Source organism: Octopus bimaculoides, chromosome 12, assembly GCF_001194135.2.
Source record: "Octopus bimaculoides isolate UCB-OBI-ISO-001 chromosome 12, ASM119413v2, whole genome shotgun sequence".
Taxonomy (NCBI): Eukaryota; Metazoa; Mollusca; class Cephalopoda; order Octopoda; family Octopodidae; genus Octopus; species Octopus bimaculoides.
This window is the reverse complement of record NC_068992.1, coordinates 37,915,253-37,940,216: the sequence shown is the minus strand read 5'-3', so window position 1 is coordinate 37,940,216 and position 24,964 is coordinate 37,915,253. Positions and strand designations below refer to the sequence as shown.

The 24,964-nt window shown below is 38.8% G+C and overlaps 1 protein-coding gene across 8 annotated transcripts in view; it reads left to right on the top strand.

Annotated features, from left to right (window-relative positions):
* The window catches only part of LOC106879092 (alpha- and gamma-adaptin-binding protein p34-like), a 163,932-nt gene that overhangs the window by 36,858 nt on the left and 102,110 nt on the right, over positions 1 to 24,964 (top strand). For 7 of the 8 annotated variants that reach the window (XR_008265306.1, XR_008265305.1, XR_008265307.1 and 4 more), the window contains exons 4-5: positions 11,937 to 12,023; positions 21,016 to 21,093. Coding sequence is in view for 4 of the 8 variants with exons in the window: in XM_052972138.1 (XP_052828098.1) it covers positions 11,937 to 12,023; positions 21,016 to 21,093 (165 nt within the window). In the remaining 4 variants the exon portion in view is untranslated. The remainder of the gene's footprint in view (positions 1 to 11,936; positions 12,024 to 21,015; positions 21,094 to 24,964) is intronic. The other variant, XM_052972139.1, reaches the window with a different exon arrangement.

Below are 24,964 nucleotides of genomic sequence, written 5' to 3'. Positions count from 1 at the left end.
TACTTACATTCTGTTGTACATGCACACTGACATTGCACATCCAGTGAAGCATACTTGCTTCATTTCTTTCAAGCTTACACATGTCTTTGGTGGTTACAACCCATGTTTCACTGCCATGCAGCATTGCTGTTTGCACACAGGCATCATACAATCTGCCTTTCCCTCTGAAGGAGAGGCCCTTTGTTACCAACAGAGGTAGGAGCTCTCTGAACTTTGCCCAACCTATTTTTATTCTTGTAGCTATGCTCTTGGTGCATCCGCTGCTGACTTGGTAACCTAGATAACAGTAGCTATCAACTACCTCTCGCTTTCCTCACTGGCATTTGATGGAGTCTATTTTCTGTACGTTTTTAGTGTTAATTGTACCTGTGCACTAGTTTCCCTGTTGACCTTCCTCTGATATTGCTACACCTCCTTATATGTCCATAGCTTACACCAGGTATATTTTATGGAGTTTCTACCTACACCTTTTCTACAGATTGAGCAGGGCCATGTACCTGAAGAGATTTGTGAATTATCTACTTTCCTACTTACTTAGACTTTAGTTTTTGCTAGATTAACTCTAAGGCCCTTCGATTCTAGACCTTGCTTCCACACTCAAAATTTCTTCTCCAGTCCCAGTAGTGATTCAGCTATAAAAGCAATATGATCAGCATAAAGAAGCTCCCAGGGGCAGCCTGTTTTAAATTCCTCTGTTATTGCCTGGAGGACTATGATGAACAAGAGAGGGCCGAACCCCTACTTGTATCCTGATTTCATTGTTAATCTTCACCTTGCTGACAGCATCCCTGTACATGGCTTGTACTGCTCTCACTAACCACTCATCTGTCCCTAGCTTCTGCTTTGACCACCAGATAAGGGAACAAGCAAAGGCTTTCTCCATGTCGACAAAAGCTAGGTACAGAGGTTTAATTTTGACTAGGTATTTCTCCTGTAGTTGCCTAACCAGGTATATAGTATCAGTTGTGCTCCTGCCTTGCACAGATTCAACCTGCATCTCATCTACACTAACTCTCTCCCTAATTGATTGAGCTATGACCCTTTCTGTAACTTTCATCACCTGGTCCAGCAACTTGATGCCTCTGTAATTATTTCTGTCTAAGGCATCTCCTTTGTAGTAGTTGACTATAATGCTGCTACACCAATCATTGGGTATGACTCCCTCATGGACAACCTGATTAACTATACGGGTGACTAGGCTATATCCTACTCCACCAGATATTTTAAGCATCCCAGTGGTTGTTCCTGATAGGCCAGAGGCTTTCCCTATCTTCATATCCTTAATTGCTTTATGTATAAAGCTACTGTCAATTCAGATAGCTATCTGAATTGACAGTAGCTTCACACATAAAGCAATTAAGGATATGAAGATAGTCCCTCGGTTTAACAGCCTTTCATAATGGCATTTCCAAGCCTCTTTCTTTGTGAAATCTTTAAATGCAAGTGAACCATCATCCATGTGGACACATTTCTCTCCTATGACATCACAATTTTCTCTCACACACACTATCTTTCAATCTGAAACACTTCAAGTCTCTGGTCCTCATATTGCAGAACATTGGCAAACATCTTTTCTGCTACTTCCCTGACTAAATATACCTGCCTTCTAGCTTCCTTTCTGGCTATCTGATACAGTTCCCAGCTACCCCCACACTTCTAGTCCTTCCAGGCCAGTTTCTTTGCTCTAATGGCCTTGTCTACAGCATCATTCCACCACCATATCACCCTCAGTCTGGATGGGACTTTGCATTAGCCACAAACTTGGTCTGTAGCACTCAGCAAGCTGCCCCATAGGAATTCCCAATTATCCTCTATGTTACAAGCCTGTAGTTCCTCCTCCTTGTCAAATTTCTCAAATAGGGTGTTTCTGAATCTCTGACTATATTGAGGATCCTTAAGCTTCCAGATCGGTCTTCTTGGTAGACGGACAATTTGTCGACAGACAGTTGGCCAACAGATGACAGCACAATTGGGTGGCATGGTGCTGAGTCCTATTGCAGGACATAGGGTGTTCCAGAAGCCACCCTCTTGACCCAGGGCAGTACAACCTCCTTCAGGTGCTTGATGTAGGCCTCCGTGTTGAGCCTGAGGCCATGTGGGAATTGTCTGTTGGCATTCTTCTTGGCGTTCTTCTTGGTGTTCTGGCCTGAAGTCTAAAGTCACTAATGACTAGTCTATGGTGAGGAGCACATTCTTCACCAAGGAAGGTCTTTGCATTTAAGAGCAGCTATGTTGCTGATTGGTCAGAATGTAATCAATCTAGCTAGCGTGGTCACCCAATTGATAGGCTGTCAAGTGGATGTCTAGCTTTCTGAAGTTGGTGTTGCAAATCGATATGTTCTTCACATCACAGAACTCCAGTACCCTTGTTCCCTCTTCCTTTCGAGAACCAATTTCATGGCCCCCACATACACTATGGAAGATATCTGGCTGCTGCTCGACATGTCCATTGAAATCACCAGACATGAAGATGAATTCATTGTCATTTGTCTTTGAGGTAGCCTGCAGAAGGATATCATAAAAACAGTCCTTTTGTTCATTTGGTAGACCTGTGTGTGGGGCATAAGCAGTGATAATTGTCATTGTACTATTCAGCAAAACTAACCTTAGCTTAAGTACTCTATTACACACTCTGGCTACTTCTATGACCTTATCAATCCATTTCTTTGCAAGATGCCCACACCACCTACCCCATAACTGTTACCTTCCCAGAAGAGTTTATACGTATGTGTCTTTCCTGTGAGGAACCTGACTGAAGCTCCCCTCCACCTTACCTCCTGAATGCAACATGAATCAACATGCCTCTGTTCAAGCATCTCAACAATCTTACCAGACCTACCTTTCAATATGCCTACATTGACTGTACCAACTCTGAAAACTTGGAAAGGGACATGAGAAGGGGGATATTATTCAACATCTGAAAAGAAGGTTTCAATGAGTGTTTGATGACAGACATGTCATAAGAGTTGGTCTATGCCATATTTCGTGAGTTTTTGCTCCTTCATCAGCTCCCATCTAACCCATTAATCATCCAAGAACACATTGTATTATTAGATAAACCAATTTTATGTATTATTGGATAAACCAATTTTATGTATTATTGGATAAACCAATTTTACATACTAAACACGGTATTGACTTTAAAAAATGTTTAATATACTTCATAGTGTATAATGGTTGCATAATGAAATACCATGTCCCTACAAGTCATTAATATTTATGTACCAGCTTCCAGGAATGTGTTTAATATGTAAAATTGGTATATTCAATAACGTTACACCACTGTATTTAGTGGTTATTTAAGCAATGTAGTCGTGGATGATTAATAGGTTAGATGGGTGCATATACACTCATTACCCATTTTTCATCTTCAATCTCATTTGTTTACATCTGACGTCTTGGATACGAAATGCCGTAACAAAAGTCAGTGCTAGCTATAATTTCCATAGAATATCTGTAGATAACCTTAACAAGTGATGAATTAGGATGCAGTTTTTGCAATATTACAAATCAGTGGATACTATGAAAGTTCATCAAGGATTAGCATCTAGCATTTGTTGCATGTTTGAGAAGAGTTAAGCTCTGTTATTCAGAAATGTGAAAGGTATGGTACAAAACAGTTTCCATGATACATGTAGTAATTCCTGAGTTGGTGATTCTGAAAACTATTGGTGGAAGTCTATTATGAGATATCTTGGTTGTATGGATGGTTAAAAAGAAGGAAAAGGTGGCATAATTTGCTGAGGAATGTGTTTAGTTAGAAGTGATGACACAAAATTTATTAATTTACAAAAGTCATAAAAGAACTTCGGAATTTACCAAAGTTGATAGAAAGAGTATACTGCAATAGAGCAATCTAACAGAAAGAGTCAGCAGATGAGACATGGATAGAACCATAAATAGGTAATGTTTCTGAACGACTGTCGTGCAAAATGCAGTAGAAGACTTAACTAAAACAAAGAATCACAATACTGGGACCTCTCTTACATGATGTAGAAAAGCAAATCTCTGATAGATCTAGCTTTATGGAAACCATACTGGACTAAAAGTGAATTCGAAGAGGGTTGTTTACAGATGTTTCTATCGTATTGACTTGTTGGAAATGAAGGCAATGGATCAGGAGCTGGCACATAAATACTGGTGGGAAGTGACTCAATTAATCATGCTCCCAGCCCTTACAAACAGGCTTTATTTCTATTCAAAATGAATCATTATCATTTGGGCAATGGAGTTAACCAAGAAAGTAGTAAACTAGAACTTATGTAGATCAACATTAAACATTTTTTGAGATCAAATCTCACTTAACTTTGTTTCAAAATTAACTGGGAGATTCACTCAACTGTATCCTTCTAAAAAAAACTGGCTGTATTTTCCTTTGAGACCCCCATTTCTGTTTTTGCATTAATTTTATATTGGCATTTTGTAATGTTTGTTTTGATACAACAAAATCAGCAGAATGCCAGTATTTAGTTACATCCTTTTATGTTTTGAGAGTTAACCTACCAGGTTGACTTTGCCTTTCTGCATTACAGGATCAATAAAATAAGTACCAGTGAAGTAGTGGAATTGATTTGATTGTTTACACTAAAAATGTATAGCCTTGTGCTAATGTTAGAAATCATTAAGGATGCTGAATGCTAGTAGTGGTAAATCAGCAAACAAAATATCTAACAGTATTTCATTTTGCGTGATGTCAACTTTTTCTTCATCCTTTTTAAATCAATAAAACAAAGTACCAGTCTTGCACGCCAATGCTTAGTAGTATTTAGTCTGTCACTACAGTCTGAGTTCAAATTCCGCCGAAGTCGACTTTGCTTGTCATCCTTTCAGGGTCGATAAATTAAGTACCAGTGAAACATTAGGGTTAAAGTAATCAGCTCATCCCCTCCCCCAAAATTGCTGCCCTTGTGGCAAAATTTGAAACCATTATTATTAAATAATGTTGTTGTTGTTGTTGTTGCTGCTGTCATCGCCACTGCTGCCGTCGCCACTGCTGCCGCCAGTTTGGCAAGCTATGCTTGACTTTGTTCTGAGGATTTTGTAAGGAAGAGCACATAATACATGTATTTACAACCTTGAAATTGATACCATCATGGGCAACAAGTTGATTGCTGTTGATTGGTGAGTCTCTTTTCCTGTTTTGTCCCCCAGTTTGGTGGGTCTGGTCAATTGAATTAATTTTCTGTTAAAAATTCTTTGCATTTTCCCCATCTAAATGGAGGAAACTACACTGAATGCAGTGATGCTCATATGTGAGAGTGAGGAGCATCACCAAATGACAATACGAGAGGGTGTGAGCGCAATGCACTATGGTGCCCTATCTTGAAAAACAGATGACAAGTTTGTTTCTGTCAATTACAGGCAAAAAAATGACAACAGAGCCAATTTTTTCGAGAAAAATCTGAAAGGATCTTTCAAAAAACAACATTATTTTGCAAGCATAACAGACAGAGGGAGAGTGAGATGATACCTATGAAAATATAAACAATGAAGGCTCTTTCGTGTGTGAATCAACAGACGGTGTCAATACATGAACAAAACAACAACAATAACAACAAGGGAACTGAGTAGCAAGCTGGTGCAATGGCTTGGAATAGCACTAGACTTTCTTTTGCTGGTGCCACTAAGTCCTCTCTTCAGATAATAAAATTCTCTGAAAGAGGAAGTCAGAAATTCCCGACAGCTAGTCAAGTGAGATGGGCTGGCTGTCACGCTAAACATACCCATTAACATTATCCAAAATATGATATGTCACACAGTGATATACTGTACAATTGGATTAAAATCAAGGAGTGTGGAAAGAGCCACTGAGGCTCAAATCCAAAAAGCTTTAGTTTCTATTTGGAACCTAAAAGAATACATTCTAAGAGGAAGGGGCTACAGGATAGTGGAGGTGAGATCCCATACTGAGGAGGAAGCTAAATCTCACTTTCTCAAACCCCTCAAAAGCGAGAAGCTGTTGTCAGATCTCTTTTACTGCGGCCAGAGATTGGCAAAGATAATTATACAGCTGGTGCCACCAGAAATAACCCTTCTTTGGCTAATTCCGTTGGTCACAATAGGTATTGAGGCAAACTCTATCAGTCCAAAATGGAGTACTGGTCAGGGATGACAGTGGAGGTCCTCATACAGACCAGTCAAAAGAATGTGGATGCCATCCCAGACCAGATTCATCTTCCTGGAGGCATTATCATTCCAGTCAGAGTGGATGGAAGGAAAGCAAAGTGTTACATATGCCTTTCAACCACTCACCTAAAAGCTTTCTGCCCTAAATTGCAAGAAAAAGAAAAGACACCTTTCCTCCCAACACCAGCAACAGCCACCAAATTCAAACAACAACAACAACAACACCATCACCATCAACAACATCAACCAAGGCAGCACCAATACCTACTATAACAATACCAAATTCCTCCAGACACTTCTCAGCTCCAGAAAATATTCCACTTCCAGATACCAAGCAGGCAGACATCACATGTGAAGAGTTTGATTGGGACAAGGAGTAGAAAACTAAAACCAAAAGATGACAAAAAGACAAGAAGAAAGACAATTCCACAAACAAAGAAGAATCCTCATCCTCACACACAATGGAGAGGAAAAAAATTAAAGCTACAAAGCTAAATACACCCAAAACAGACACATCACCACCACTACCACAAACACCTGAAATAGTACTTCAACCAGCAACATCACAAGCACAACCCATTCTACAACAACAACAGCAACAGCAGCAAATACAAAGTAAAGAAACTAGCAATACAAACTACATGGCAATAAGCACAAAAAAAACAAAGATTTTATGAATTACATAAAAACACACACCAATATAGCAAAGACAAATTTTGTTGCACCCACAATCTCACTACCTACACACATACAAATCGTTCAAACGACACAAAACACATACATGCCTAAAAACCAAATTTCCACTGGAAATCAGGGATTTTCAATGGAACATCACCAAGAGAGTACTTGGTGATTTACTGGTGGAAACACTCCAATCCAACAGGAGGAATGGACAAACTGCCCCTCCAAACAAAACCAAGTAAGTTTTCTTTTTCTTTCCTTTTCTTTTTCCAACATGGTTGGGCACAAAATAAGCACATGGCCTGGGGTCACACTGGAAGTGAGGTCATCTGTTCAACGACCTCAGGGCACTGAATGCCGATGTAGTGGCTATTAGTAAAACCAGAATTTGTGACTCACAGGACATCTAATCCATTTTCAGTAACTATGTGGTGTACATATCTGCAAGTTGTCCAGGAGCAGGAGGTAGAGTCGCTGTGATAGTTTGTAAAGATGTGGATCTTGCAATATGGACAATTTTCCTGGATCCGGAAGGTAAGTTGGTAGTGCTGGATATGACTGTCAGTGAAGGACACACTTTCAGGCCAGTTACCATCTATACCCCAACAGGGGCAGGGCAACCAGATTTCTTCAGGTGTTTGTAAACTTTTCTGGGGATGTCCTGCTCTTTAGTGTTAGTGGGAGATTGGAATGATGTCTTAGATGTACAGTGGGACTGCGTGGCTTTAGCAGACAGAAGAAGCGGGTGCAAAAGCCTCACAAACCTGCTCAGATGATTCCAACTGTCTGTCAGGTATTGATTGGATTTCCCTGATATGCCAGTGTGGACCTGGTCAAACTACACCAGGTTATCCAGATTGTATTTAGATAGAGTATTCTGAAGAGCAACTGATAAGGATAGCATAGGTTGTCCATAATTCAAAGTAGACACAGACCACAAATTGATGATCTGTACAGTTAACTTAGATAAGCTTCATAGACAGGAGCCCGGTTACTGGAGCTGAACACATCATTGCTGGCACACAAAGATTTCAGAGACCAGATTAGTGGACTAGATAAGTGGATGTTGATGGGGACAATCATCAACAATAAATGGTGGTCCACCTTGGAAAGGATGATGAGAATAGAATCAATAAGGTTTAGCAAAGGACTAGCAGTAGAAAGAAACAGTAGAGGCAAGGATAATGAGAAAGTATGATGAGGCTTTTAAAAAACACATCACAACCAATGTGCTCACAGCAAGATTGACATGCAACCAATTCTTCAACACGAAACACAAAGATTTCATTGTCAGAGCTAAGGTGTATGCTCTTAGACATGAAGGGATAAACTCCATTCAATGGGCCTGAATAGCCAAGGCACGGCATGACAGTAAATCTATGGTCCAATCCTTACTGGCTCACAACAACTAAAGTAGATGTGGGAGGCTTTTCAGCAGCACTTCACTCAAATATTCAGGAATAGTGGTGAGCCAGATCACAGGATGGACTTCACTTCCCACCATGGCAGACTGCCATGGCTCTCAGCATCAGAGGCGGAGTGCTGCAAAAGGTCAATAACAGCCTTTGAAATATGAGAAGCAATGGTTAGCTGCATGAGGGGTAAATTGCCTGGTTTGGATGGTCTTCCCTACGAGCTTTACGCTTACATGCCAGACTTGTTCGGTGATTTCTTAGCGAACATTTACTGCAACTGGCAACAGAATAGGAGAATTCCAACTTTTGTGAGCTGAGGAGCAGTGGCATTGCTGAGAAAAAATCTGAACAAGGGGTACTGTATAGATAACGTTAGGCCCATAACTCTGCTGAATGCAAAATTCCAAATTTTGGCCAAGGTATTAGCTACAAGGTTGGCACTTGTCGGTGATCTGGGAGGGGAGACACAGACCTGCACATCCCATAAAGATCCACCTCATGCAATACATCATAGTGAAAGTGGCTAAAAAAACCTGGCACAGGTGGGGTCCTGATCAATTTAGATCAGTCTAAAGCTTTTGATGGGGTCAACCATCTATACTTAGTGGTAGTCGTCGAGGCAACCAGTTTTGGGCCTGTATTCAGAGCTGGATCACTTCAATGCACAGCGACATCTGTTCAATGGTCTGAGTGAATGGTCATGTCTCAGAACCATTCAACATCATGTGCTCAGTTTGCCAAGGCTTCCCCCTTTTCCCCCTCTTGTCCCTCTTGTATATACTGACTCTCGAGCCACTACTACATAAGATGGAGACATTGAGGGGCATCCTGCATGACCTAGGATGTGAGAGATGTGTGTTGGCATATGCTGATGACATCAACATAGTGGTGTCAGAAAATAAACACATCAAAATGATTGGCACCACTCTCAGGGACTATGAGGTGGACCAGGAGCAAACATTAACCAGGAAAAGTCAGTGGGTTTACGCCTCAGCACCTGGAGAAGCAAGCCCCTCCTGTCCATCTGTGTCGTTGAGCACTGGATAGACAGACTGGTTAAATTGCTTTGGGTCTAGTTTGGTCCAGACCTCCAGATGGACAAAAACTGGGATGAGGTAATGAGCAGAGTGACTACTCTCACCCAGAAATGGGCCGAGAGGAAGCTACCTCTGAAAGGTCGGGCAGAGATGGCTAACATGTACGTACATCACGTCTGTCATCTACTACCACTTGACCATCATTGTGGAAAAGACGCATCCTGGTGGTCAGGCAGTCTATCTGCTGTCAACACCCACTGCATGGTGGACTGGGAATGCCATGGTTGATGATGCACAAATATGCGCTAAGGCTACATCTTCAGTGCTTCTTTGATGGTGAACAAGTGTGGTCGCCATTCACCAGACATATTTCCCCAGCTGGTCTCAATAATGGAGCTGCAGTCCTGGGTCAAAAAGAGACTGAGAGAAGGCATTTGGAAAGTGGAATGTCTTCAAGTGCTCCCAGCCCTCAGCCACTTGGACATTGTGATAGGTGAAAACATCCACTTTAGCTTTCTATAGAGGATTAGTGGAAAGAAAGTATGATGACATTGTTGGGGAGACCCTTGGCTGCCAAAGATCAGTTTGCCACTCTTTTCCAGGGAATATTTGGCCCAGGAACAATGAATAACTTCTAAAAATCTCTGGCCTAGCAGTGCTACCAGGGAGTGTTGCCTGTTCAAGATAAATTATACAAGCACAGAAATGCTGTCAGTCAAGCATGTCCAAGATGTGTGCAGGATAGCAAAACCATCTTGCATGCACTTGTCCAGTGCCTGAGCATTGCTGACCTGTGGGTTTATGTCGAACACCTGCTATCATGTGTGGGACATATCTGGCTGTCAGCTGAATCCATTGTGAAGATTGTCCCACTTCCTTCGTTTAACCGGGAAGGGCAGGCTGTCTTTATATGCCTGTTGCCATGGTGGACAAGACTAAGGGGACTGAAGACAAACACTTTTCTTTTTGGTCAATCCCTGATCAACTTCTTCAAGTTTCACTTGAAGAGGAAAATAAGGGTAGAGAGGGAAGTGTTGCCTTCTAGCCAGTTTGCTGAAAGGTGGATGAGAATGGCGAGGTAGAAGTGAATAGGCCTGTCCTGAGCATCCATCTGTAATTGGAGAAAAAGAAATGAGAACAATCACCTGCCCCAGAAGTCTGGGCACCTATGGTTTTATAGGGTTTTTCCATGAGCTGCCCTCAAAGTCTCCTCCCTATTGAGGATTATATGAGGGGAAGTCAAAAATTATCTGCACTTTTGCTATAACATATCTTTATTATTGTCACACTGCCTTCTGCGCATAAGTGCTTATAGTTGGTTTGAGCTTGATTATGCCATTTTTCTTTATGGCTTTATAATGTAAGTAAAGCCATGCCACTAGTAATGTTCACCAAAGAAGGACAAAGAGCAGTGATCCGATTTCTCTGGTCAGAAGGTGTGTCAGGTGCTGAAATTCATTGGAGGCTTTTAGCACAGTACAAGGACAGTGTACTACCACGTAGAAGTGTGTATGAGTGGATCAAGAAGTTTAAAAGTGGCCGGACAAGCATGACACACGAAGAGGGAGCAGGACACTCGTCAACTTCCACCACTGACAAAAAGGTTCAGCAAGCTTGACAGATGGTAATGGCAAACCGGAAAATTATCATTGATGAGGTAGCTCATTCTCTGCAGATTAGTCATAGTTCTGCCTATCAAATCATCCATGATGAGCTCGGCTTCCATAAAGTCTATGCAAGATGGGCGCCAAGAGAGCTTACTTCAGAGCACAAATGCAAATGTCTTGAGGTCTGCCAACACTTACTCAATCGCAACAACAATGAGGGCAAGGAATTTTTGAGCAGAATAGTCACAGGAGATGAAATGTAGGTCCATCATTATGAGGCAGAATCCAAAAGACAGAGTAAGGAATGAAAACATCCTGGCTTGCCAGCGACAAAGAAATTCAAGACTCAGTCTTCTGCAGGAAAGGTGACGCTAATCTTTTTTGGGGACTCAAAAGGGCCTATACTGGAAGATTACCTGGAAAAGGGGTGTACAATCAACAGTGCAAAATACAGTGCTTTGCTGGCAACAAACTGAAGCCAGCAATTCACACCAAATGCCCAAACCTGTTGTCGAAGAAAGTTTTGTTGTTGCATGATTATGCATACCCCTATGCGGCTGCCTAGACCAGTTAAGCCATTAACCAATTGGGTTTTGAGGTGTTGGAACACCCTTCCTACAGCTTGGATCTTGCTCCTTCCGCCTATCATATCCTTGGATCATTCAAAGATGGTTTATGAGGTCGTCAATTTACTACGGATGAAAATGTAAAGGAAGCAGTGCATAAATGGTTGCACAACCAACCGAAAACCCTCTTGGAGGGAATACACAAGCTTGTGGACCACTGGACCAAGTGCATCAAAAAGGAAGGAAACTATATAGAAAAATTATGTACTTGTTTATCCACTGCTTTTGTGTAAATACATTGAAAAACAAGAGTGCGTATAATTTTTGACTCTCCTTTGTACATTGTTAATTTTTTTTTTGCCATTTTAAAACTTGTTTACATGCAAAATCCTCACAACAACAACACATATACACACACACCTTTGTTTTGTCCTGTACTGTCCATAATGTTTTTCTTAATGTGGTCAATAAAGAAATTATTATTATTATTATTATTATTTTCAGCTGTCCCTCGAATGACAGTTTTAAAATGGTGTGTAGAGAATGCAATGGAACTAGTGGAATTGAAACCTGACTTAAATGAAGAAGAAGGTTTGTTTTTACTTCAATAAATTGTCTTAAAACTTCATTTTTAGTATACTGATTACTTTCACTTTTCCAAAGGATTGACATCAAATTATTTATTTATTTATTTATTTTTGAACAGCTATGTGAAAAGATTAGTTTATACCGTTTAAGTCAAATCTTTTTTAATAAATCTTTTTTCTACAAACAGTTATCTTTTATTTTACACAAATTAAATTATCATTGTCTTCCTCACCAATCCTCTGGCTACTTTTTCTTTTGTTTGTGTTGTCAGCTCATATAGGTATATCTGAGAAATGAAAAGTATAGTGTGATTTTGTCATTTTTGTTTCTATGTAGCAAATGTCACATGCATATGTGTGTATTTGTTGAGTAGAGTTCAGACAACAAGATTGTCATTCATAAACAACTATAGGTTGCACAGGTTCCCTTTATATGTTGAAGAGAATGTCTTGGTGATGAACTAACATTTATTTGAGCATCAGACAGAATGCTTTACAGTACTTGTTCTGGCTCTCTCTGCTCTAATGTCAAATATGACTGTGGTCAACTTCATTTTTCATCCTTTTGGGATTGATAAGGTAGCAGTTTAAGGTGGTAGATTGGCAGACTTGTTAGGACATCAGATGAGATGCCCTGTAATATCTGTTTTGGCTCTTTTCAAGTTCAAATTCCATCTTGGTGCTGATGGATTGGGCCAATCACCTAACACTGGAAGTACCTCATCCAATCCACAACTGATTAGTGTGAACAGCTGAGTGGAGGGATGATCAGTTTCACTAAAAAGATTAAATCATGGAGGCTTCTTATCAATTTCTTTTCTCTACTGATGTTGAATGAGCAATTCTACTTAACATCAGTTTTCTATAACTCTCAGTTCATAACCTCCTGTCATCTTTTGTATTTCATCCATCTTTATTATTTCACTATATTTTCCTCTCTTACATGTACCAACCAATTCTTCAAATATAGTCACTTAATGCAACTTAACTCAGCTCTTTCTTTCAAATACATAGTGCTCATTTAGTAGCTTACAGATCTTCATTAATTTCTAGATATCTTATCCCTTCACCTTCATTGATAAGTTGTTTATGAGTGACAGTTCTGTTATTTGAATGTAGATTAACCACTCACTCTTTTAATTGTTCATATATACATGGCTTGACATAAACAGAGTAAAAAGCAGTCAACATCACCATTAAATGCTACCATTAACATTTGAACTAGTTCAGTATGTGTTTGACTGTTTGCACTGTTAATCACACCAGGCACACTGAGCTTCAGTTCTATTTCATCTGTTTGTACCTACTCTTAATACCTTCATTTCTCCTTCTCAAACTCCCACAGATCAATTAGTTTTATACACAAATGGCATCACACTGAATCCAGGTACTGCTGCTGAACTACACTGACTCTAAATCATATACAAATCTGACACCACAACAAAATTAAAATAACACCTTCCAAATACAGCTAGCCTTCTCGTTCATTCCTGTTTTCTCCTTCTAGTGTTGTCCTCAGTACACTCTATTAATGAATTGCTATCTGAATGCTGCTTGGCCTTTGGTCTCTTGATCGTCTCTAATGAAGTCCCATTATAAAATGATTTAGAGGATGCCTCTAATCATTCCTTTTTTATAAGTGATAGATACATCACACCTCTTGGTTTAACTCTACCACCTGCCCCATAAGTGCCTTTAACAGAGTTGGTTCCATTATAAGCATTTATACCAGGCTTCTGGCAAGGGTTTTTGTGACCTGTCAATGTACTGTCACCCATTATACTTCTCCAAAAACCAGAACTAAAATCACTGGTTAATTCTCCCTGCTCTTATCTAATATATGTAGATTTCAGTTCAATCTTAACTCCATGCATCACCTTTTACTAACATGAAAACCCCACATCCTATTTCATTGTGAAACATGAATCTCAAATTCTATCAATATGTTATCAGGGTACATTCTATTCTCAAACATTACTCAGACAGATGGTGTTTGTGCATTTATAAATTCCACCTGCCCCACCAGTCACTACTCTAACCTGAATATTAGCCACAAACACTTCCAGTTACTCTGGTTCACAGTCTCCTTTCTTCACTCTTCAAAATACACCTTCCACCACTATCTAAAATCCTCATCCACCTCCAACTCTCAACTGTATCTCTTGTTTTGAGGACATATAATTCAATTGAACCCTTTCCATCTTTGGTAACTTCAATGTTCACAACTCATTTCATACTGATGCTGCAGAAAGTGAATCTTTTGCAATTGTCTCCTCTCTGTACTCTACATCAGTTTTGTTTTATCCCCCACATGGGTCTCTGGCCAAAACACAGATACTTTAAACACTCCTGATCCAAACTGAATCTTTATCAGATATTAACTGCCCTTAAGCCTATTTGGTTGCACACTACTACATTATCATAACTACCCAATACATCAAAATATTAAACAACACCCCCAGTGTAATATGGAAATCTAAATTCTCAGAGAAATTGGGAAAGGAACTTCTCCAGTACAATATGTTACTTTATGGCTCTTCCACCTGGACACTAACCAGTAGTTTTGAAACTATACTCGGTTGGTACCTATAAATGTACAAAAGGGGACAATAGGACATTTGCATGCTGATGGTTTGATACAACTGACTAGACACTGAACCTACTTTGGCAGTGGCTTTTTTGGTGACTGTACTTTTTGGCACTGGAGGCCAACACACACACACTAACACAGAGAAATATATACAGAGCAAAAGACAGAGATCACAATTTATTAATTGAACCTAGTTGAATTTCCCTTTCATCATTCACATAAGGAGAAATATGCTCACACTCATAAAGAGAGAATAAAATGTACTAAATGACCCTGATTGCTACAGACATGTCCTCTCTCCATATGACATTAAGAAAAAATATGCACACATACACATAATCAAGTTTTTGGTGTGGTTCATATTGAACTTATAAATGTTCATATTGTGCATCTCTCCCTTTCTGTATTTTATGTAGCCCATCTCTTAATTTCTTTATCATTGGACATTGAATACTAAGTTCATATTGTAATTAATAATGGGCTGCTTTTGAATGATTGTTTGTTCAATCTTCCCTGTTTAAAGTTCTTAGGTAAAGTTTCCATTTTACAAGGAGACAAAACATCTGATGTCAAGTTTTATTAAGTTCAGCATTGAATCAATGACATCAAATAGGCAAAGCCAATACTGCTGTGCCAAAATTCCTTATACCCCTAAATGTATGCTTCATTCTTTTTTGAATGTGTTCTGAAAAGAACACCCCCACCAGATAAAGATTGTTCAAGAAGCTTCTAAAAGTATCAGAGACTATTAGAGAAAAAAAGTTCATTTAGTTAGATACTGTTGGAGAAGTGTGAATAAGGCTGATTAGTAATGCCTTACTTTGAGCACTTGAAAATGGTTATAGTCCCTGGAAAGATATAGATTTCATTGAAAGTGTTGTGGCGAGAGTCATTGACACCCTTGGCAGATTGGAGAATGGACTAGCCAAACTCTTATAAAGAGTAGAGGTCGGTAGTAGTCAAGAGAGTGTTTTGGTAGTCTCACAAAGTACATCGTGTGAACACATTGATTAAACCTCCGCTACGTAATTTATTGATACCAACCTGTGGAAGGATATAAAAGAAAGGGACTGTTACATATCACGTAAGATGAAGGATCAATCATGTGAATCTTATTCAGCTCACCCCAGTGATGATGTCGATGTTAATAACATCAATTTCAGCACTCTCTACAGAGACTACCCCTTCCCCCAGACCTAGCAAATAAAAGATATAATGAAGAAACCAAAGCAATGCATAAACATACTCTCAGCAATCACAGGAACAATATTTGGTTGACAAAAAAGAACAACAACAATGACAACAAAGCAGTTTACTATGCATCATACACATGCACAAACCCTACTCACAGACCACCTACACAAAGTATCAAAAATACTAAAAATGAAAGACCATCAAGACATGTGAGATGTGCAGTTTATTGTCATAGAAAATTTCAAACTCCAAAAATCCCTTTCACACCTCAAACATCTAGTCACATACAGCACCACAGCACTATTGCTACAATATCCTAAAAGCACTACCTATCTTTCATTTAACCCAGACAATCATAAGAAACACATTCACACAGAAATAGCTACTACAATGCTGGGGAGCACACTACCAACATTAAATGCAGAGAAACTATTATACTCTGACCAAATTTGTCTTGTCCAATTCTGCTTTGACTGTTATCAGAATCTACTGGTATACAGGAATTGACTGGGTAGAGAAGAGCTTAGTATGTTTTGTATTATTTCTATAGTTTGAAATAATACTGTCTGAAGACAGAGATTTAATAGCCACTTAATTTCACTTTAATATCTTTACTAGTAGTACTAGTAATACAGACCATAATTTTGGCAGATTCATGTATATCTTCTAAAGTTCTAATGATCTGAAATTTATACTTAGCTTCTTCATACCCATCGGACTTCAATAATCACCTCTAAGATTATCATCATTTTATTTAACATATTTCTCCATGTTTGAATAAATTAAATGAATTTATGTCTCTACTTACAATCCATTTCTGGACCCTGTTCTACACCTACCTTGTATTTTGAGATGCTCCAGCATTTCATCACCACTTCTGTCTTCTTTTCAGCTTTCCAGCTACTCCCACCCACCCTTATATAATATGGGATAGCCTTGTATCTCAATCAGGCTTGCCAAACCTGGTACTATTGTACCAAATTTGGTACTTTTGGTGTGCAGTAATACTTTTGGTACTACACTACAATAATTTGGTACCTTTTCAAATTTTTTTGCTTTATGTAAAAAATAAGTTTACAGCGTATTTAAGTGAACAATATAACGATAAATACATTACATTACTATTGGACTAACTATTTTGTATCAAAATATATTTTGTGACACTTTATAACAAGACAGTTTATAGCTAATTGGTAGCTAGTTGGTATAGAATGTGTTCAATACATGTATCGTACATGCCATCTAGTATCGCTGGCTTGCTGCCTCTAATGCCAGTCAGTAGCATGTTTTATACGTAAGTGACAAGTGTTTCCTTACTATCTTGTTAAACTTTATCAATTATGAGCGATTAATAACCCTCATGATGAGCAAGAATACAAAAGATAAAAGCAGTGATGAAATTGACTTAGGTTTAACTCCACCAAGAAAAGAATTAAACAATATAATCATAAATTATTGAACAAACTTTTATTGGATTCTTGATTTTCATCAATTAAAACAAATATCAAGAGAGTATACTGTAAATTTTGTCATGAAATTCAAGGCAGTGTAACTCATCTGGAGAGGCACAGAAAAACAGATAAACATATTAAAAATGTTAATTCAGAAATTAAAAGCGGAAAGCTGACTGACTTGCTGCAGCATACAACTTCTGTTCATATTACAAACATAGCAACTGTGGAACTTAAGCTTTGTTCCTTCATTGTAGAACACATCTTACCAGTGAGGCTTATGGATCATTTGCCAATTCATAATGTATGTCCTGATTCCAAAATAGTTAAAGATATAAAATGTGAAAGAACCAAAGATGCTCAAATACATAAAAATGTTTTAGGTCCTTATTACTTTAAAAACCTCATTAAACAGTTAAAAGAGTGCAAGTTTTCATTAATTGTTGAAACTACTGATGTAAGTACAAAAAAACAGCTTGTTCCGTTAGCTAGATTTTATGATTGTAGCACTCAAAAAAAATTATTGATAGTTATTTAATTCTTTTGTAAGCCAAGGATTACTCTGATAATGAAATTTTTTCCTCTATTGAAAGATTCTTCACCTTGCATGATATTCCTTTTGAAAATTTGATAGGATTTGCTAGTGCAATGATGGGACAGAAGGGAGGTGTACAGGCATTACTGAAGAACAAAGTTCCCTCTCTCAGGGTTGTGTCTGTCACTCTATGCATATCTGTGCATCAAAGGCATGTTCAGAATTACCTTCATGTTTAGATCTTGTTAAAAGCCCAAAGAAACTGCAGGATTATGAAGAATTTCAGGCATTTACTCAAGCAGATCCTCATAAATTATTACATGTAAATTGTACAAGGTGGCTATCTTTAGAACAAGTTTTCAAAAGAATACTAGAACAGTGGCTTGCTCTAGTGTTATTTTATTGAAGATAACAAGTGCTGAACTCATTAACAAATCCAATCACAGAGATACATTATGCATTTTTAGCATATATTTTACCAGATATTATTAAATTGAACTTAGATTTCCAATCAGAAAGCTATAGAATGCACAAATTGTACAAATTTATCGCATGTACTGTTAAATGAATACTTGGCAATTTTATTATAAAAGAAATTATGAAAAATAAAGAACTACATGAAATTAACATCAGTGATCCATCTGTTTAGCTTCCCATAACTGAAATTTACAGAGGAGCAAAAGTTGAAAGCATTTGCATAAAAGCTTCGTCTATTAGTACAACTGAATTGAAACAGTTTCATGTGAAAACATTAAGTTCTTATTTGCGCCTTGTAAAAGAATTTTTTCAGTGCTTCTTTGCACATGATTTTTTCCGTAATCAGAAGCTTCTAGAGGCACTAGACCTAGTTAGTATTCGTGATTACAATAGTCCAAGTTCAATTGTTCCTCTGGCATGCAAATTTCTAAATATTGTTCAGGAGAGTCAGATTCAAGCTCTGAGTAAAGAAAGGAGATAACTTCAAAATAACAATGACATAACTGAAGCTACCAAACCAGAAGATTATAGGGATAAAATTTCTTAGGAAAAATCTGGAGATGAAGCTTGTTATGCAGTCTTATCATGCTTTATGTTTCAGCTCCTACCATTACCACATTCTTCAGCTGCAGCTGAGAGAATATTTTCAGTCCTAAATAACATTAAATTCAAGAATAGGTCTAAACTGCATGCCCAAACAATCAATGCTCTACTGCATTCAAAAAGTCTTCTTCATGATGTAAACTGCACAACTTATACACCTGATGCAGAGCTTTGTGCTAAAATAAAAGAAGGACAAGGACATTGGTACAAAGATGAACCTCACTCTATTGATGATGCAACCTTCTAATTATAAAGTAAGTACATTAAATATGTGTAGGTCACTTTAAAATAAAGCCCTGTATATTATAAATAATACATATTATGCATTTCAGTTGATTTATAGGCAAAATATTATAAATTAAAATTTTGGTACTTTTTGAGCAAAATTTGGTACTTTTTGTTTTTTTGCTAAATCTAGTACTTTCATCAAAATACATTTGGCAAGCCTGATCTCAATTGCAAGATACCTAGGCTTGTTCTTCCGTCACACTCTAGCCTCCTAACACCTGGCATAGACCCATTGCCCTCCTCCCCATCTCAAATACTACCCACCCACCCCCATTTAGTTGGAGAGGCTTTTTCCTTTTCCCTTTTATTTTCTTTCTTTGCTTTGCAAGTTACTTGGCAATGTCACTAGAGCTCATGGTATGAAAAATGCACTCCATACACTGTAAAGTACTTGGCATTAGGAAAGCTGTCCAGCCTTAGAAACATGCCAAAGCTGACAGTATTCAATGTAGCCTTGCAACTTGCTGGATCCTGTCAAACCATACAATCCATGCCATCATGGAAAGTGGACATTAGATGATGACAAGAATGATGATGAAGCACATATGCAAGAATATGTACTTCTACTTTCTTCTATAAAGTGAAAGACCACTGCTATTTACTGTCTTCATATTGCAGCTTAATATCCTTTAATATTCTCTTTTGCAATATTAGCATTCTTTGGTCTATATAATACAGTATTGTTTATATTAGAGCTTTATACATAAATTAAACTAAATTTTATTGAATAGCTAAACTTTTCATCAGCCTTAGTGCCAGGTAATTAAACTGTAATGATCTCATCGTTTTCTCCAATCAAATATATGCTCAGCTAATTCTGACCTGTTAGTATTGATATTTTACAAAACTCTTTCACTAACCTGACTAAAGGTTCTTAATTCAGATTTATAATTTTTTTACATATATTATTTCATAATAAGTTAGTAATTTTTAATTTTAAGAGCTACCCTGATATACAGTATCTGGCAACCAGTATATAGGCTATGGCTTCATCATCATGCAGCAATTGACCTATCATGAAAAGATTCCAGTCATGACCATCCCATCTTTATAGGAGTCTATAGAACTACATTTTCTGAAGCTTCATTTGCTTTTTTAAATGGTTGTGTGTGATTTGAGGGAGACTTAGCTGTTACTTCTAGCAAGTTTTCAGGCAAGATCTTAATCATTGTTCAGTTTAATTTGTCAGAAAATAGACACCTGGCTTTCCACAGAAAATTACTGTTATGTACTAGATTCCTCTCCATTGTAAAAATGATCTCATCTACTTACATTCAGAAACTGATCAATGGACCTTTCATCATCATCACCATCATTTAATGTCCACCTTCAATGCTAGCATGGGTGGGATGGTTTCACAAGAGCCAGCCAGGCAGAAGTCTGTATCAGACTTCTGTGACTGTTTTGGCTAGATTTTTTACTGCTGAAAGCCCTTCCTAACACCAACCACTCAGCAGAGTGGACATGGCACGAGCATAGGCAAGGTTAGTTTTGGTAGAGCTTTTACAGCTGGATGCCTTTCCAAACACCAACCACTTTACAGTGTGGACTGGGTGCTTTTAAGTGGTACCTTCACTGACAGGGTTACCAAGTACTTGTAAGACAAAAAAAAAAACTTTCAAGAGTGGAGGGGGCATTGGAGGAGGTGATCTTGTGTCGAATGATGAAAGGCTAGAGTGAGACAGAGAGACAGAAATTGGTGTCTTGCTGTAGAGGAAGTACGAGGTTACTTGGCTGAGGAGAGAGATCAGGAATATGTAAAATGATTAGCTTTTCCATGAGCTGATATGTAAAAATATGTATTGTTTACATTTCCACATCATTTGTATTGCATTAATAATACTTTATTCTCTTCCAGACTTCCAAGAGTCATATGGAATAAGCAGAATAATACAAGCTCTGCATGCTCACACATGGCCAAACCTAGTGATGAAACGTAAGGCATTTTACTTTTTGTTTCTAGTATAACCACTAAATATTTTATATAGTTCCCCTAGTATTCTCTCACTCTTCTCACCTTCACAAACTTAGAGCCACCACAATCAATGAAAAGTAGATTGTTGAACTGCTAGAGTGGAGGCATGTAGACATGTGCTATGTGCAAGAAGTTCAGTGGGAAGAAACCTCAGCTAGACTGCTTGTGGGCAAAGAAAGTAGATAGAAATTCTTCTGGATGGGGAGTAGCAGTAGGGTGGGTAGTGTAGGTATACTTTTGGCAGAGAAATGGGTAGATAAGGTGATCAAAATAGTCAGGGTATGTGTGGTAGGATTATTAAACTAACAGTGGCATTTCTCTCTACTTATACTCCACACTCTGGACTGGCAGATGAACAGGATCATTTCTATGAGTCCCTTTTGCAGATATCTTGACGATGAGAGACAATGACCTTATTATCATGGCTGATGATGTCACCAGGCATGTTGACAGCACTCCAATGGATTTCATGGCATGCATGTCAGTTACAGTTTTGGTGATAGAAATGAGGAGGGAACAAGGTTGCTTGAGTTCTGTGTTGCAAGTGACTTGTTGATGTGCAACACTAACTTCAGGAAACAGGGCACACAAGCCAGATTGACTCCATTCTCCCCAGAAACTAGAATAAACAGATACTTGTAAATGTGAAGTCCTTCACAACTCAACATAGGTTAATGGTGAGTGACTTCAGACTTAGGACTAGATGGACTAGAGATGCAAACCAGATTGTAAAAATAAAGTATGGAAGCTTAAAGATACATTAAGCAAGCAGAATTTAGAAATGTTCTAATTAAAACATCTGTTAAGAAATAGTGATGTTTAACAGAGAGGACAGCTGGAAGCATGTAGGAGACAACCTACAGAAGGCTACACATCAAATCTGTAACAAATACAAAATTTCAACAAGATCAGGGGCAAAATAGTGATAGAACAATGAGATAGACAGGACTATAAAAGTGCAAAGTCAGGGTTGGAAAGACTAGAACAACAGAGGCAGCAAAGAGCTATATCAAGTCGCTTGAGGGGAATCTAGGTGACAGGTCAATTTAGCAAGGACAGAAGCAGAAAGGAAGAGGCTTGCCTATGTCTTACAACATGAGGATCAGATATGCAATATTTTCGGATTGCTAGAATCGAGATGTTGTGGATGATAAAAGTGTATGGGTGGATAATGGTATGCTTGCATTTAGTCATTCTGAAAAGAGTTGTAGAAGTGCTATTCTGAAAGGTTATTAAATGTGAAGAATGCATGGATAAAAGGGAGTCTTCCCAATATGGACCTAACAAAGGGAACTAACTTTCCTAGTTGACAGTAGTATGATAGATAAGGTCATTGAGGATATGGAGACAGAGAAAACCCCTACTCCATTAGAAACTACTACAGAGATTTAAAATATCTGGAGGAGTAGTTTTGCCAGTATCAGCTGACTGGCCTTCGTACTGGTGGCACGTAAAAGCACCCACTACACTCTCGGAGTGGTTGGCGTTAGGAAGGGCATCCAGCTGTAGAAACTCTGCCAAATCAGATTGGAGCCTGGTGTAGCCTTCGGGCTCCACCAGTCCTCAGTCAAATCGTCCAACTCAGGCTAGCATGGAAGGCAGACATTAAACGATGATGATGATGATAATGATGATTAATCAGGTTATTCAAGCAAAGTGTCATCTCCAATGACTGGTGTGCCAGTATTGTCAACTGCTACAAGGGTAAATAGGGGTGCCTTAGATTAGACAGAAGTAATTACAGAGGTAACAAATTGCTGAATCAGGTCATGAAAGTTACAGAGAGAGTTATAGCCCAATTAGGAGAATTAGACTAGATGAGATGCAGTTTGGTTTGGTTTGGTGTTGGGGAGAAGTACTCCTGATGCTATCTTCTGAGACAACTACATGAGAAGTAATTTGCTTAGAGTAAACCATTGTACTTAGCATTCATTGATCTGGCAAAAGCCATCAACAGAGTTCCTATATATGATATAGTGGTCTCTAAGGAAGCCAAGGGTAGACAAACAGTTTGTGAAAGCCATACAAACCATGTACAGGAACACTGTCAGTATGGTGAAAGTTAGCCATGAGTAGTGTGATGAATTTAGTGTACTGTTAGGTGTTCACCAGGGCTCAGTTCTTAGTCCCTTACTATTCATTATTTTCCATTAGGCCACCACAGAGGAATTTAAGACTTGCTGCCCCTAAGAACTACTATGTGCTGATGCTCTTGTACCCATAGTGGAATCTGTAAGAGAATTAGAAAAGAAATTTCAGATGTGGAAGCAAAACCTGAAATTAAAGGACCTTAAAGTTAATTTAGCAAAGACCAAAGTGCTAGTAAGCAGGAAAACAGACTGGGTTCTACAAGCTTCAAGTAAATGGCTTCATTCCATCTGTAGGAAAGGTGTAGGCAGGAATTTCATATGGTGTACTCAGTGCAAGCTATGGACACACAAGAAGTGCTGTGGAATCACAGGAAGGTTAGTGGAGAAAGCAGTGTTTGTGTGGGAGGATGCACAGGTGCCATAAAGACTAATGATACCTAAAATACCTGGGTAACCTAATTTGCTATTCTAAAAGTGTAGTTACTAGTACGGGATGGAGAAAGTTCAGAGAGCTATTGCCTCTGTTGACAACAAAAGGTCTCTCTCTAAGTGAAATGCAGATTGTATGGCACTTGTATATGAACAGTAATGGTAGTGAGCTGTGAGCCCTGAGTGTTTAGGACATGCAAAGACTAGAAAGGAATGAAACTAGTATGCTCCATTGGATGTGCAACTTCAGTGTACCTGTATAACAAAGTGCTCATGTATTCAGAGGAAAGTTAGGCATAAGAGGAATCAGATGTAGTGTGCAAGAGAGAAGACTGCACTAGTTTGACCTTGCATATTGTTGACAACAATTGCTTAAAGTGGCTGGAATTTGTGGAAAAGGGAAATCCAGGAAGACATTGAATAAAGTAGTGAATGCTGATCTCAAGATACTGAGCCTTATGGAGGAGGTGAGAAAAATCTGAAATAATTGGCAATTTGCTGTGCTCAAGAAAACCTGTCCATTGTGGTATAAAAAAAAATTACACGCTAAAACCACCTAGGTTATGCTTGTACATGCAGGGACCCTGATCCCCTCCTCGCTTTCTGTCCAGTCAAGCATTTTCTCCAATTCTCTTCCTGACACATATCACTCCTCTATCTATGGTACTACTTAGATAGAAATAATTACAGAGGTATCAAATTGTTGGATCAGGTGATAAAAGTCACGAAGAGGGTCAGAGACCAACTAATTAGGCAGAGAGTTAGTCAAGATGAGATGCAATTTGGCTTTGTGCCAGGGAGAAGCCCTACTGATCCTATATTTCTGGTAAGGCAGCTACAGGAGAAGTACCTAGCCAAAGATAAACCTCTGTACTTAGCTTTTGTTGTCAAGGAGAAAGCCTTTGACAGGGTCCCCTGATCCCTTATCTGGTGGTCAGTGCAGAAACTAGGGATAAATGAGTGGTTGGTGAGAGCTGTACAAGCCATGTAGAGGGATGCAGTCAGTAAGGTGAGGGTTGTCAATGAGTACAGCAATGAATTCAGAGTACAAGTAGGGGTTCACCAAGGATCAGCCCTCAGCCCCCTCTTGTTCATCATAGTCCTCCAGGCAATAACAGAGGAATTTAAGACATCTTTCGAGCGAGATCGTTGCCAGTGCCCCTGGACTGGCTCATGTGCGGGTGACACATGAAATGCACCATTTTGGGCGTTGCCGTTGCCAGTGCTGCCTGGCTGGCCTTTGTGGGATTTTCGATCGAGATCGTTGCCGGTGCCCCTGGACTGGCTCTTGTGTGGGTGACACATGAAATTTT